We start from the raw sequence: 16920 nt of genomic DNA, 5'->3' as shown, positions 1-16920 counted from the left end.
ACTTCATTTAGCTGTTTTTCTGGAGTTTTATCTTGTTCCTTCATCTGGTACATAGCCCTCTGCCTTTTTATCTTGTCTATCTTTCTGTGAATGTGGTTTTTGTTCCACAGGCTGCAGGGTTGTCCATTTGTCTTTTTAGATTCACAGAGCTGTGAAAGTTATTAGACTGTATTAATTAGTAGTCTTCCTAAGAGTAAATATAACAATTTTCTAGAGGTTAAATACTTTAACCGCCACTTCTAAAATAATGCTGAATAATTTTATTTGGCTCATTTTTATTATTTAAATTAAGACCAGAAATCTATGATTTATTTTCTTTTTTAAAAAATATTTATTTATTTGGCTGCACCAGGTCTTAGTTGCGGCATGTGGGATCTTCCTTGCTGCTATGGGATCTTCATTGCGGCATGTGGGCTCTTTTTAGTTGCAGCATGCGGATCTTTAGTTGCCACATGTGAACTCTTAGTTGCAGCATGTGGGATCTAGTTCTCTGACCAGGGATTGAACCTGGGCCCCCTGCACTGGGAGCGTGGAGTATTAGCCACTGGAACTCCAGGGAAGTCCCTATGATTTATTTTCAATCTTAAAAACAGTTTTGAGTCCTAAAAATGATGCTTTTATATGAATTTTTCTAAGATTAAAAAATATACTGTTTAAAAAATTTTCAGCTTTATTGCGGTATAATTGACAAATAAAATTGTAAACTATTTAAAGTGTTCAATGTGATGATTTGATATATGTCTGCATTTTGAAAGGATTCTCCACCCCCATCCCCAATGAGTTAACACATCCATCAGCTTTTTTGGTGTTGTTGTTAAGAACACTTTCTTCCATTCCTCTCTTTTTTTCTGGAGCTTTCAAACAACCTAATATTTTCACTTTGTCTACCTGATTTTCATTGCCTTCTTGTTCCTTCTAAATTCCTTGTGGAAAAGAGAGTCTATATCCCTCTGTCACCTCTAATGTTTTGCCATTTTAGGAAGCTGCTCTCTTTAGGTACTCATTTTACTTCACAGTTCTAGCTCAGACCCCAAACTTTATTTGTAAGGTTTATAAACCTTTTTTCTCTGAACTTTGAGTATTTTGCTTCATGCCTGATAAATCCATTTGAATACTATATAATTATATAGCAGGTTGGAAGGAGATATTCTAAAAGTGGTAGGTGGGACTTCCCTGGTGGTCCAGTGGTTAAGAATCTGCCTTCCAATGCAGGGGACACAGGTTCGATCCCTGGTCAGGGAACTAAGATCGCACATGCCACGGGGCAGCTAAGCCTGCGTGCCACAACTACTGAGCCCGCATGCTCTGGAGCCATTGTGCCACAACTAGAAAGAAGCCAGAGTGTCGCAAGTAGAGAAGCCTGTGTGCCACAATGAAAGATCCCTCATGCAACTAAGACCTGATGCAGCCAAATAAATAAATAAATAAATATATTAATTAATTAAAAAAATAAAAGTGGTAGGTGATAAGTTTATACCTTGATGGGAGATTTGAGTATCCTCTCAAGTCACAAAGCTGCAGATTTTTTTTTATATAAATTTATTTATTTTATTTATTTATCTTTGGCTCCACTGGGTCTTCGTTGCTGCTCGCAGGCTTTCTTTAGTTGTGGGGAGCAGGGACTACTCTTCGTTGTGGTGCACGGGCTTCTCATTGCAGTGGCTTCTCTTGTTGCAGAGCACAGGCTCTAGGCGCGTGGGCTTCAGTAGTTACAGCATGTGGTCTCAGTAGTTACGGCTCGTGGGCTCCAGAGCGCAGGCTCAGCAGCTGTGGTGCATGGGCCCAGCTGCTCTGTAGCATGTGGGATCTTCCCGGACCAGGAAGGATCAACCCACGTCCCCTGCATTGGCAAGCAAGCTCTCAACCACTGCGCCACCAGGGAAACCCTGCAGATATTTTTGATGGCCTTAAAATAACCAAATCAAAAGTAATTTGACTTGCTCTCCATTATAGTTACCTTTATTGAGTACTGTATAGATTACATAAATAAATGTTTGCTTTTATTTATTCTAAGTATATTTCCTGTTACTTTCATTGAGTATTACCTTGTTGTCATATTGTAGATCATGGGATTTACTAAAATATAAAAGCCCCTTTTAATATTATACATGTATTGATTTAAATAATTTTTTACCTTAGTGATTTATGATACCATTACCTTGACATCACAGTAATTTAATTAGTATAAAAAGGCATTTGTTTTTTGGAAGTTAATTGGACAAGATCCAAAACAATATATAATATCTACATTTTACATTTTAAAATTTAATTACTTTGTTTTTTTCTTGAGACTAAGCTTTGTTGAGTGGTTTGTTTTTCTTCCTGATGACCATAGTTGATAGATAACGAAAAGACCCTATTTCTGTAAAAACTTTTAAAGCAATTCATCCTTTCATTTTTAAAGGAAACTTTCAATCAAGTGAAAGAGAGGCAACCTTTTCTGATCCTCCATTAAAAAAAGTCAAGCTTATAAACCTTCTATATAGTATAAAAATTTTAAATATATTTTTCCCTCAAGGTATATTATTCATATTGTGTTTTCTTGCTTGGTTCTGATCTCAGCTTGCCCTTCTACATATAAGAATTATGGCATCATTGGAGTCAGGGTTCCTTTTCAGATAAGGTAAACAACTCTAGCTATTTTAAGTAGAAAGGGGCTTAATAAAGGGAATTAAGTGCTCATAAAATCTTTGGAGGAACTAGAGGAACATGCAAAGTATGATTCCCAGAAGAACACAAAGTCCCAGAACAATACAAAAGTTGGCCTTCCAAGAGAAATGCCACCTCAGCCAAAATGAAGAATTTGAGGCTGTTTGTGGGATCACATCACTTCATCTGTGATCTCTGGTCATCAGGATGCTATTTCGAGAACTAGAGACTCCAGAAGTACACCTTGCCTGCTCGATCTCTACCAGCAAAGGTTTGCCACTTGTGCTGCCTCTCACTCACCATTAAATTAGAGAGTGAACACTGGTAACTCTGCTAAAGCTGCTGCAGAAGAGCCAACTGTCTTTAGAACTATTTTACCAGCACATATTGCAGAAATGTAGTTACCACCATCTTTCCTTCTTTCAAATCTCATGTTAGTGCGTCTGATTAGCTAGACCAAAAGCACATCTGAAACTCTGCTAGGGATTCTGGGAAATGTAGTTTCTAGCTTTCCAGCTTTATAGTATAGGGAGGTATCTTAAAGGAAGTCGTAATGCGATGTTTGGTGCCAGTCAACTACATTCTCCACAAGCAGAGGTGTCTTAGAGTTCAGGCTCTGTAGTCAGACAGCCTGAATTTGCTTCTTACTAGCTCTCTGACTTTGAGCAAATTAACATTCCTTTGTGTCAGTTTCCTCTCTCACATACTGGGTATCTATCCCATGGGGTTATTTGGGAATTTAATGAAGAGTGTGGTAAAACTTGAATTAATTCTTACTTAGATGTTTGGTGTAATTTGCTGGTGAACAGTCTGGGCTTGGAGTTTTCTTTGTGGTAAGATTTTTATTTATGCATTTTATTTTTAAAATAGTTTAGGACTATTCAGACTTTCTATTTCTTGTGTCAATTTTGGTTAGTTGTATTTTTCTAGGAATTTGTCCATTTCATCTAAATTTTCAGAGTTAGTCTTCATAATATCCTTTTGCTATCCTTTTGCATTTTTTGATGCCTGTAGAATCTAAAGTGATCTCCCTATGTCACATTGATATTTATACCTTCTCTCTTTTTTTCTTAATAGCTTCATCAGGGATTTATCAGTTTTATTAATCTCTTCAGAGAGCCAACTCTTGGTGGTGGTAATCCTCCCTGCTGTGTTTGTTTTCTACTTTATTAACTTCTACTCTTTTGAGGATTTAATTTGTTTCTTTTTCTAGTTTTTGCAATGGATGCTTAGCTTACTAATTTTTAGCCTTTCCATAGATTTCCCTCTAAGCATGGATTTAGCAACATTTCATGTTTTGAAATGTATTTTTTTAACATCTTTATTGGAGTATAATTGCTTTACAATGTTGTGTTAGTTTCTGCTTTATAACAAAGTGAATCAGCTATATGCATACTTATATCCCCATATCCGCTCCCTCTTGCGTTTCCCTCCCACCCTCCTTATCCCACCCCTCTAGGTGGTCGCAAAGCACCAAGCTGATCTCCCTGTGCTATGCAGCTGCCTCCCACTAGCTATCTATTTTACATTTGGTAGTGTATATATGTCAGTGTTACTCTCTCACTTCGTCCTAGCTTACCCTTCTCCCTCCCTGTCTCCTCAGGTCCATTCTGTATGTCTGCATCTTTATTCCTGTCCTGCCCCTAGGTTCGTCAGAACCATTTTTTTTTTTAGATTCCATATATATGTGTTAGCATACAGTATTTGTTTTTCTCTTTCTGACTTACTTCACTCTGAATGACAGACTCTAGGTTCATCCACCTCACTACAAATAATTAAATTTCGTTTCTTTTTATGGCTGAGTAATATTCCATTGTATATATGTGCCACATCTTCTTTATCCATTCATCGTCGATGGACACTTAGGTTACTTCCATGTCCTGGTTATTGTAAATAGTGCTGCAGTGAACACTGTGGTACATGACTCTTTCTGAATTATGGTTTTCTCAGGGTATATGCCCAGTAGTGGGATTGCTGGGTCAAATGGTAGTTCTATTTTTAGTTTTTTAAGGAACCTCCATACTGTTCTCCATAGTGGCTGTATCAATTTACATTCCCACCAACAGTGCAAGAGGGTTCCCTTTTCTCCACACGCTCTCCAGCATTTATTGTTTGTAGATTTTTTGATGATGGCCATTCTGACCGGTGTGAGGTGATACCTTATTGTAGTTTTGAATTGCATTTCTCTAATGATTAGTGATGTTGAGCATCTTTTCATGTGTTTGTTGGCAATCTGTATATCTTCTTTGGAGAAATGTCTATTTAGGTCTTCTGCCCATTTCTGGATTGGATTGTTTGTTTTTTTGATATTGAGCTGCATGAGCTACTTGTATATTTTGGAGATTAATCCTTTGTCAGTTGCTTCGTTTGCAAATATTTTCTCCCATTCTGAGGGTTGTCTTTTTGTCTTGTTTATGGTTTCCTTTGCTGTGCAAAAGCTTTTACGTTTCATTAGGTCCCACTTGTTTATTTTTGTTTTTATTTCCATTTCTTTAGGAGGTGGGTCAAAAAGGATCTTGCTGTGATTTATGTCATAGAGTGTTCTGCCTATGTTTTCCTCTAAGAATTTTATAGTTTCTGGCCATACATTTAGGTCTTTAATCCATTTTGAATTTATTTTTGTGTATGGTGTTAGGAAGTGTTCTAATTTCATTCTTTTACATGTAGCTGTCCAGTATTCCCAGCACCACTTATTGAAGAGGCTGTCTTTTCTCCACTGTATACCCTTGCCTCCTTTATCAAAGATAAGGTGACCATATGTGTGTGGGTTTATCTCTGGGCTTTCTATCCTGTTCCATTGATCTATAATTCTGTTTTTGTGCCAGTACCATACTGTCTTGATTACTGTAGCTTTGTAGTATAGCCTGAAGTTCCGGAGCCTGATTCCTCCAGCTCCGTTTTTCTTTCTCAAGATTGCTTTGGCTATTCGGGGTCTTTTGTGTTTCCATGCAAATTGTGAAATTTTTTGTTCTAGTTCTGTGAAAAATGCCATTGGTAGTTTGATAAGGATTACATTGAATCGGTAGATTGCTTTGGGTAGTATAGTCGTTTTCACAATGTTGATTCTTCCAACCCAAGAACATGGTATATCTCTCCATCTGTTTGTATCATCTTTAATTTCTTTCATCACTGTCTTATAGTTTTCTGCATACAGGTCGTTTCTCTCCTTAGGTAGGTTTATTCCTAGGTATTTTATTCTTTTTGTTGCAATGGTAAATGGGAGTGTTTCCTTAATTTCTCTTTCAGATTTTTCATCATTAGTGTATAGGAATGCAAGAGATTTCTGTGCATTAATTTTGTATCCTGCTACTCTACCAAATTCATTGATTCGCTCTAGTAGTTTTCTGGTAGCATCTTTAGGATTCTCTATGTATAGTATCATGTCATCCTCAAACAGTGACAGTTTTACTTCTTCTTTCCGATTTGGATTCCTTCTACTTCTTTTTCTTCTCTGATTCCTGTGGCTAAAACTTCCAAAACTATGTTGAATAATAGTGGTGAGAGTGGGTAACCTTGTCTTGTTCCTGATCTTAAAGGAAATGGTTTCAGTTTTTCACTATTGAAAACAATGTTGGCTGTGGGTTTGTCTATATGGCCTTTATTATGTTGAGGTAAGTTCCTTCTATGCCTACTTTCTGGAGGGTTTTTATCATAAATGGGTGTTGAATTTCGTCAAAAGCTTTTTGTGCATCTATTGAGGTGATCATATGGTTTTTCTTCTTCAATTTGTTAATATGGTGTATCACATTGATTGACTTGCGTATATTGAAGAATCCTTGCATTCCTGGGATAAACCCCCCCTTGATCATGGTGTATGATCCTTTTAATGTGCTGTTGGAATCTGTTTGCTAGTATTTTGTTGAGGATTTTTGCATCTATGTTCAGCAGGGATACTGGACTGGCTGAATGGATACAGACTGGCTAATTATCGATATGTTTGTTCGTTCCTGTTACCATTTTCTTAATTGTTTTGGGTTTGTTTTTGTAGGTGTTTTCCTTGTCTTGTATTTCCTGCCTAGAGAAGTTCCTTTAGCATTTGTTCTAAAGCTTGTTTGGTGGTGCTGAATTCTCTTAACTTTTGCTTATCTGTAAAGGTTTTAATTTCTCCATCGAATCTGAATGAGATCCTTGTAGGATAGTGTAACCTTGGTTGTAGGTTTTTCCCTTTCATCACTTTAACTGTGTTCTGCCACTCCCTTCTGGCTTGCAGAGTTTCTGCTGAGAAATCAGCTGTTAACCTTATGGGGATTCACTTGTATGTTATTTGTTGCTTTTCCCTTGCTGCTTTTAATATTTTTTCTGTGTATTTAATTTTTGATAGTTTGATTAATATGTGTCTTGGCATGTTTCTCTTTGGGTTTATCCTGTATGGTGCTCTCTGTGCTTCCTGGACTTGATTGACTATTTCCTTTCCCATGTTAGGGAAGTTTTCAACTGTAATCTCTTTAAATATTTTCTCAGACCCTTTCTTTTTCTCTTCTTCTTCTGGGACCCTTATAATTCAAATGTTGGTTCGTTTAATGTTGTTCCAGAGGTCTCCGAGACTGTCCTCAATTCTTTTCATTCTTTCTTCTTTATGCTGCTCCCTGGCAGTTATTGCCACCATTTTATCTTCCAGCTCACTTATCCATTCTTCTGTCTCAGTTATTCTGCTATTCATTCCTTCTAGAGTATTTTTAATTTCAGCAATTGTGTTGTTCATCACTGTTTGTTTGCTTTTTAGTTCTTCTAGATCCTTGTTGAATGTTTCTTGTATTTTCTCCATTCTGTTTCCAAGATTTTGGATCTTCTTTACTATCCTTACTCTGAATTCTTTTTCAGTTAGGTTGCCTATTTCGTCTTCATTTATTTGTTCTTGTAGGTTTTTACCTTGCTCCTTCGTTTGTAACATATTTTTCTGTCATTTCATTTTTTTTTTTTTTGATGGTTGGTGCTGTATCTCAGTCTTACTGGTTGTTTGGCCTGAGACGTCCAGCACTGGAGTTTGCAGACAGTTGGGTAGAGCTGGGTCTTGGTGCTGAGATGAGTTCCTCTGGGAGGCCTCACTCCAATTAATATTCTCTAGGGTCCTAGGTTCTCTTTTAGTCCAGCGGTTTGGACTCGGAGCTCCCACCACAGGAGCTTGGGCCCGACCTCCAGCCTGGGACCCAAGATCCCGCAAGCTTCGTGGCATGGCAAAAAAAAAAAAAAAAGGTAAAAGAAAAAGAAAGAAAAAAAGCAGTACAATATCAAAGAGTAAAAAATAAAATAAAATTGGAAAGATAAAAAATATATTAGGAAAAATAAAACTATCATTGAAACAAGTGCAACAGGGTAAAATAAAACCTCAAGAGAAAAAAGAAAAAAAAGGGGGGGGGAAGAAGCCAAAAGGGTAGAACAATTACAGAGTTTAAAGAATAAAATAAAATTAGAAAAATAAAAGATTTATTAGGAAAAATAAAAACATTAAAAAATCAACAACAATGAATCAGCAAGATAAAACAGAACCCCAATCTAAAAGAAGAAAAAAGAAAAAAAAAAAAAAAAGCCTTGGCTATGGGGGTGAAGTTTAGATGGGGGCTGGAACTTAGGCAGGGGCGGGGTTTAGGGTGGGGCAGGACCCAGGGAGTTGGGGGTGTTATGTTTGATCATGGGGCGGGGCCTAGGCTCAGGACCCATGTAGCTGGAAAAGGCCTTGAGGGGGGGCCACGTTCAAGTGTGGGGCAGGGCCTCTTCTTAAGACCTGCGTGGAAGGGGAGAGGCAGCACATGGAAGGGAGGGCCTCTGGAATGTGGGGTTCTGGAGTTTGGAGGTAGGGCCCTGAGTGAGGGTGTGTGGGTGGGGTTTAGGCCCAGTGCATTGGAGGGGGTCTCTGAGTGTAGAGGTGGGGCCCTGGGTGAGGGTGTAGGGGCGGGGCTTGGATTCTGCATGGCAGGAGGGAGGCTCCGAGGGCAGAGGGTTAGGCCTGAGCCCAACAGGCTCCCTGGTGCCTAAGTGGACAGGGAAGGCACTAGCCGCATTCCCTTCCATTCCTTCGTGCCGCTCCCTCACCGTCTCCCCCAGGGTGTCCCCCGTCACTGCTGGACCCCTAACAGTGGGTGGGTCCCACTGGGTTTAGGAACTCCCCTCCCCCAGCCACCCCTCAGGGGTGCCAGTCCTGGAGGTACGGCCTTTACTTTTGCTCCCCCTTCCCTCCCTCCCGCTCCCTCAGGACCCAGAGGCAGAGGATGAGGCCTGGGATCTCAGCAGGTTCCTGGGCGCCCAAGTGGGCAGGAGAAACCTGGCCACGCTCCCTTTTGATCCTCTGCCCTCCCAGTGGTCTCCCAATTTACCCCTTCTGGCATGGGATCCTTTCCCCTCCCCCAGCCGCCCCTTAGGGGTACTAGTCCCATCCTGCCTCCACTTCTCCCCCTTCACTCCTCCCATGCCCCATGTCCTACCTGGTTGCTGGGGGTTCGTCCTGTCCCCTTAGGTGTCCGTGGTCCCTCACCGGTGCCTGGTAGGTGCCCTAGTTGTGAGGAGACATGAATTCCGAGTCCTCCTAGTACGCCATCTTGACTCCGCCCTTGAAATGTATTTTAATTATTCAGTACAAAATACTTTCTAATTTCCATTGTGTTCTTTTTTTGATTCACAGATTATTTAGAAGTTTATTGCTTAACTTCCAAATATATTTGGTTTTTCATATCTTTTTATTTTTCATTTGTTTATGACTATTAGAGCGCTTTATATCTTAAAAAAAACTTTATGGGAAATGTCAAACATATACAAAAGTGGAAAAAAATAATTTAATAACCACTCAGGTATCCATAAGCTTCAACTATTTTTAACCCTTGACCAAATTCGTTTCATTTCTGTTCTCTCATTATGCAACCCTCACCAGATTATTTTGAAGCGAATCTCAGATATCATATTTTTTCTATAAATATTTCAGTATGTACCTATACAAGATGACACTAAAAAATTAATTACAATACCATATCCTATCCAGAATAATTCCTTGATGTCATAAAATATCTGGTCAATTTCCAAAAGTTTTCCATTGTCTCCTAATTTTTCTTTACAGTTTGATTATTTTGAAAACAGGATCCAAATTAAGTTCCAAATATTGTTATTGGTTGATATGTTCAAGTCTTTTTAATCTAAATATTCCCTCAGCATGTCTCTTTTTCAACCCTTGCCATTTATTTTAGAAGCAACTGGGTGTTTTGTAGTTTCCTATAATTTGAATTTTGCTAATTGCACTTGATGATGTTGTTTAATGTGTTCCTCTATTCCTGTATTTCCTATTTCCTGTAAGATATAGAGGCTTGATCAGATTCAGATTTGATGTTTTTTGTTTTGTCTTGTTTAGTTGGTCAAGATGATGGTGGTGTGAGATTTCATCAATAATCATAGTGATGTCTGGTTATTTCTCTTCTTGATAATGATTACCTAGGTTCATGAATTCATGAGGGAGTTGAAAAATGGTGATATTCTGTTGTTCCTTCTTCATTTATTATTTGGGATGCTAGTATAAAAAGAAATTTCCCCTCATCTTCCATTTGGATATTCTCAGTTATGGTTCATATAGAAGAGACAGATAAATACTTGATTTTTTCTCCTCATTTACTAGTTTTCAAAATAAGTTGGTTCTTTAGCATTTTTCAGTGATCATCAATGAGGCATTTAAAAAGTTACTGTTATGAACTAATGTGTTTCAATTCAGTTACATTTATTATCTTTGTTAATGCTCGCACTGTCCCATCTTTGGCCAATGGACCCTACTCAGATTGTCTCTGGAGTCCTTTTGATATAACCCTTAATTTTGTATGGCTTTCTTGTTTCTTTGTGTGCATGATGTTCCAGACTTATCTTGTACAATTCCTGCCCTTTTTCCAAGGGCCTTACTTTTTTTTTTTTTCTTTCTTTTTTTTGGCTGTGCTGCATGGCTTGCATTATCTTAGTTCCCTGACCAGGAATTGAACCCAGGCCCTTGGCAGTGAAAGCATGGGGTTCTAACCACTGGACCACCAGGGAATTCCCCTTACTTTGTTTTAATAAAAAATGGTATTTAGAGACAGCAGTATGTGCATTAGGTGTGCTCATTGCTACTAGTTTGGTCATTGTTTTTAGACCTTTTCAGTGGTCAGATGTAGGAAATATATGTACAGTTTTAAAAAATGAAATACATCATTAGTTTATATTACACTTTATTCAGATTCAGAGCTACAGGGTTTTTGCTTAACCTCATTAATTTTACAGCTGTATCTCTTTTTTTCCATACTTAAAAACCTAGTTTTCAATGGCACCAACAAAACTACTCATTTGATTTATCTTAACACACACACACACACACACACACACACACACACACACACCGGCTCAGAATAACGTACCTGCCCCTGCCTAGGTATTAAGCTTTGAAACTCAACTTTTACCCCCTAAGTCTACAAGCTGTTGAAGGTGCTGCTTGTCTTCTCAGCTCTTTCTTTTGGAATTGATGAATGTCTCACAAAAGTGGTTGCAAAAGCCAGACTCATCTCTCTAGATTTACCTCCTTTTAAAGATATTAGACTGGTAGATCTTCACTATATTCTTTGCCCTCTGATGCCTTCGAGTAATGTTTTAAAATATTTTGTGCATCTTTTCTAGTTGTCTTCAGTAAGATGTTGGTCTGAATTATCTAATCTGCCATTATTGGAAATGAAAGTCCCCTTACCACTTAAATGTTGAACATTTAATTTATATTTATATAATGTGACCACAATATTTGGTTTTATTTCAAAGGCTCTGAAACAAAAACACCTGGATGATTGTCTACGACATGTATCTGTAAGAAGATTTGAATCATTTAATCTGTTCTCAGTAACAGAAGCCCAAAAAAGGGAAACTGAAGAGGAAGTTGGTGCCTGGGTCCAATATACAAGCATCTTCCATCCTGAATACAGTATTTTCTTAAGGTAAACATCACTCTAGTTAAGATTTTTTTTTAAGTTTTTTTCTCTTGTAGAAGAAAACAATCTACTAAGGATCTCATTGTTCATTCTATTGAGTTTGCAGGCAATCTTTATCAGAACTTAGGTTTTGCAACTTTGTGTTTGGAATCCTGCTGCTCTAACTGGGTCTTACTGTATTCTCAGAACTAAAAAAAAAAACATTCTAAGGAATGTATCGGCATTTGAGGATAAAGTTCAAATCAAAGGGTTCATTTAACCATTGTCTCATAGCATTTGATTACGAAAAAAAGCCAAGTTCTTTTTGAGGCAAAGAAGGCTGAAAGTGAAAACAGAATTTTTCCAAACTGTTCTTCAAGTAGTAGTTATTTGAAAAATCAAGCTTTGGTATTTTTCCCATTCATGTTTTGTCACTTTCAGAATAGAATCTTAAAATAGGAGGAGAAAATTCAGCCAAAACACTGATATCGTGAGAAGCTTACAGACTGTTCTGGCTTTAAAAATCATTAGAGGGGCTTCCCTGGTGGCGCAGTGGTTGAGAATCTGCCTCCTAATGCAGGGGACACGGGTTCGAGCCCTGGTCTGGGAAGATCCCACATGCCGCGGAGCAACTAAGCCCGTGTGCCACAACTACTGAGCCTGCGCGTCTGGAGCCTGTGCTCCGCAACAAGAGAGGCCGCGAGAGTGAGAGGCCCGCACACCGCGATGAAGAATGGCCCCCGCTCGCCGCAACTAGAGGAAGCCCTCGCACAGAAATGAAGACCCAACACAGCCAAAAATAAATAAATAAATAAATAAATAAATAAAAATTAAAAAAAAAATCATTAGAAAAGAGATAAGAGAGTTGCAAACTGAAGTAACAAGGTATCATTTTTACTGAATTAACTTCCTCTCACAGTTACAGTCTAGCATGTTGCAATATTACTGCAGGTATTTGATTTTATCATCAGATGAATGGATAAAGAAGATGTGGCACATATATACAATGGAATATTACTCAGCCATAAAAAGAAACGAAATGGAGTTATTTGTAGTGAGGTGGGTGGAGTTAGATTCTGTCATACAGAGTGAAGTGAGTCAGAAAGAGAAAAACAAATACAGTATGCTTACACATATATATGGAATCTAAGGGGAAAAAAAAAAGTCATGAAGAACCTAGTGGCAAGACGGGAATAAAGACACAGACCTACTAGAGAATGGACTTGAGGATATGGGGAGGGGGAAGGGTAAGATGTGACAAAGTGAGAGTGGCATGGACATATATACACTACCAAACGTAAAATAGATAGCTAGTGGGAAGCAACTGCATAGCACAGGGAAATCAGCTCTGTGCTTTGTGACCACCTAGAGGGGTGGGATAGGGAGGGTGGGAGGGAGGGAGATGCAAGAGGGAAGAGATATGAGAACAATGTATATGTATAACTGATTCACTTTGTTATAAAGCAGAAACTAACACACCATTGTAAAGCAATTATACTCCAATAAAGATGTTAAAAAAAAATCTGCCTTTCTTGACAAGATTTCACATTTTGAAAGGGAGGGAGGAGCACATTTACAGTAACTGTAAGAAGAGCAAAAAACATTTTAAGTGGAAACATGTCTGAATACAGTTTAGGTGAGGTTAGGAATAATTTTAAGAAAAAAAGTTTTCACAAAGGATGTCTATTTATAGTATATGTTTCCTGAACTATTTTAGTTTAAAATATCTCAGCTCTGAAAGATACCATAATAGCTTAAAATTTGGGATTTGGATAAAAATTGACTAGGGTGGGCAGGGGAATGCAATTAGGATCTGGTTTCATCATATTGATTTATTAAAAACTCTAAATAGAAGGTAAAAACTTAGGGATTTGTGAGCTTGCCTGTACATTCATTATGAGATTCAAATTAGAATACCTCAACTGCCTGGCATTCTGATAGAGATAATTAGTTTAGTCCTTGATTAGGAAGGAAAGAAAAATGCATTAAATGCTTACTGTTTGCCAAGTACAGTACTAGGTGCTTTGATGTATTCTAATTCATGTACTCCTTACAATAACTCTGCGAAGTAGGAATGAAGATGATTAAACAATTGGAAGATAGAATCTATAAGGATATTAAAGAGAAGGAGAAACAGGGTGATACCCCTACTGGTAGGGGTCTTCAGGTATAAAGTTGTAAAACTTATCTTCTACATCCACTGTGACAAGAGGCAGTAAGTGTAAACTGTACCAAGAATAACTTCCTGACATCTTCAAGGCCCTGGTAAAGAATAACTTCCTGACATCTTCAAGGCCCTGGTAAGGCTTAGCCAGAGAGAATGTGAAATCTTCTGTTCTTGAGAGCTTTCAAAATAAGGCATGGTTCTCCACCTGGTGGAGATGGCGTTGATGTAGCAGCAAGACACCTCTCCAACAGTGTGGTTCTTTGTGATATATCCATTTTTGAAAGAATAAATATATCTATATAAATATGATATTAAATCCTAGTTTATAGAAAGAAGACAGGTGACTGAGCTAGCATTTAGGCCTCATTGGCTGCCAAGATTTTTTCTCTTTTTTTCAAACTAGCTAATATCTCTCCATATCAATAGTGCAAAAATAACAATAGCTTACACATACAGAATTCTAGAGCTGAATTCTGATCTTAGAATAAATTAAAAAATAATCATAGCAACATTAATAATGACTGACAATTGAGTGCCTACTATGTGACAAGCACTGTTGTGAATGGTTTACATGTATAAGCTTATTTAATTCACACAGCACCTCCTGAGGTAAATACTATTTTTATCCTCATTTTACAGATGAGAAAATAACTCGATTGAGGGCACACAGCCAATAATTGGTTGTGCCCCTATTTAAACCCTGGTGGTCTGGTTTCATTCCTGTATAATACTTTTAAAAACTTTTGTTTTGAAATAATTACAGGCTCTCAGAAAGTTGCAAAAATAGTACAAGGAGTTCCATGTACCTATCACCCAGCTGTCTTCATCAGTAACATCTTATATAATGATAGTCACAGCCTGCAATTTTAACTTCTATACATCCTGCCACTTGTGTGACAGTCATATATACATTTATTCACTTTTCAGATGAAGGGATTGAGGCCTAGATAAACTAATTTCCTCATTGATTATTCTGAGCATTCCATTTCTTACTCCATAATCCTGATACTGTATAGGAAATAACCGATATTACTGAAATTGCTTAGGTAGGGGAGGATTTCTGCCAAGAACAGTTCATTCCATTCCATTGCCAGTTTTGTTCATGTTGATTTCTTATGGTTACCACTTCTCCTTGTTTACTGTTATCTGCCCAACATGGATTTCCATTCTTGCTCCTTTGATATCTTGTATCAACTCTTTTGTCAGTCTTTCCATGACATTTCTTTAGCTACCTTTATCTATTTTCTTCAGTGTTATTTGAATTGTGAGCATTCTAAAATTAAAAAAAATTACTTGTAATAGCCAAAAGTAGTGGCTTGGAAAGTTGTTTTGAAATGCAGTACCATCATCGTCTTCTATATTTTTTAAGTTTATTAATGCTATGGAGTGAAAAAAGGGGGTGAATAGTTTTTAAATAAATCAAATCAGTAAATTCATTCCCCTACATATTATGTTCCTTTAAAGTTTTATTAGACTTGAAATGAATACCTTAAGAGAGTAAATAACTAGATATTTGTGAATTCAGAGTACATAGTTGTATATTGTTTATATTATTAAAAGGTATATAAGCAGTGGCCTGAATTAAAATTTTGATCATTTCCTGTCAGCTTTACATGATGATACTTAAAATGAAGGAATAAAGAATTTCCCCTGGTGACTTTTCATCAGAAGCAAAGGTCTGGACAATGTAAAAGTTAGGTTATGAATTCCCCAAGATGTGTTGTCTTTTCTGTATATCTGAGGATGGTCGACTCTGTTCCAAAGTGAGTGTTGAGAGTTAGTAAATTAAAATCCAGGGTATGGCTCCTGCTTTATTCCTTGGCAAACTCTTCTTGTTTTTCTGGTGTTCATTTCTTAGAATTTTATAGAAGAGGTTCTTGCTATTAGATAGATGCATGTATAGAAAACTAATATATACCAGGAGGTGTTTATACTAAAAATCTTTCATTAAAAATTCCTTGTTCCTGGGACTTCCCTGGTGGTCCAGTGACTGAGACTTGCGCTCCCAATGCAGGGGGCCCGGGTTTGATCCCTGGTGAGGGAACTAGATCCCTCATGCTTCGACTAAGAGTTTGCATGCTGCAACTAAAGATCCCATGTGCCGCAACTAAAAAAGATCCCGCATGCTGCAACTAAAAGATCCCACACGCCGCAACAAAGATCCCACGTGCCGCAGCTAAGACCCGGCGTAGCCAAATAAATGAATGAATGAATGAATAAATAAATAAATAAATAAATAAATAATATAAATATATATATATATATATATGAAGGGACTTCCCTGGTGATCCAGTGGTTGCGAATCTGTCTTGCAATGCAGGGGACATGGGTTTGATCCCTGGTCAGGGAACTAAGATCCCCCGTGCCACAGGGCAACTAAGCCCATGTGCCACAACTACTGAGCCCGTGTGCCACAACTAGAGAGGAGCCTGCGCACCACGATGAAGAGCCTGTGTGCCGCAACAAAAGATCCCACGTGCTGCAACTAAGACCCGATGAAGCCAAAAAATATATATATATATATATATTTTAATAGATCTTTATTGGAGTATAATTGCTTCATAATACTGTGTTAGTTTCTGTTGTACAACAAAGCAAATCAGCTGTATGCATACATGTCCCCATACCCCCTCCCTCTTGAGCCTCCTTCCCATCCTCCCTATCCCACCCCTATGGATCATTGCAAAGCACTGAGCTGACCTCCCTGTGCTATGCTGCTGCTTCCTACCAGCCAACTATTTAACATTCGGTAATGTAAATATGTCGATGCTACTCTCACTTTGCCCTCCTACCCCATGTCATCAAGTCCATTCTCTATGTCTACCTCTTTATTCCTGCCCTGCAACTAGGTTCATCAGTACCTTTTTTTTTTTTTGATTCCATATATATGCGTTAGCATACGGTATTTGTTTTTCTGTTTCTGACTTACTTCACTCTGTATGACAGACTCTAGGTCCATCCACCTCACTACAAATAACTCGATTTTGTTTCTTTTTATGGCTGAGTAATATTCCATTGTATATACGTACCACATCTTCTTTATCCATTCATCTGTCGATGGACTCTTAGGTTGCTTCCATGTCCTGGCTATTGTAAATAGCGCTGCAGTGAACATTGTGGTGGATGTCTCTTTTTGAATTATGTTTTTCTCAGGGTATATGCCCAGTAGTGGATTGCTGGGTCATATGGTAGTTCTATTTTTAGTTTTTT

The 16920-nt window shown here is 38.0% G+C and overlaps 1 protein-coding gene across 5 annotated transcripts in view; it reads left to right on the top strand.

The window, feature by feature from the left end:
- CAMKMT (calmodulin-lysine N-methyltransferase) overlaps positions 1-16920 on the top strand; it is a 404258-nt gene that overhangs the window by 11123 nt on the left and 376215 nt on the right. For all 5 annotated transcript variants that reach the window (XM_036873913.1, XM_036873911.1, XM_036873909.1 and 2 more), the window contains exon 2: positions 11398-11570. In XM_036873913.1, the coding sequence (XP_036729808.1) occupies positions 11398-11570 (173 nt within the window). The remainder of the gene's footprint in view (positions 1-11397; positions 11571-16920) is intronic.

This window comes from Balaenoptera musculus, chromosome 13, assembly GCF_009873245.2.
Source record: "Balaenoptera musculus isolate JJ_BM4_2016_0621 chromosome 13, mBalMus1.pri.v3, whole genome shotgun sequence".
Taxonomy (NCBI): Eukaryota; Metazoa; Chordata; class Mammalia; order Artiodactyla; family Balaenopteridae; genus Balaenoptera; species Balaenoptera musculus.
Note: the sequence above shows the minus strand (reverse complement) of the source record. Positions and strands in the feature narration are given on the sequence as shown.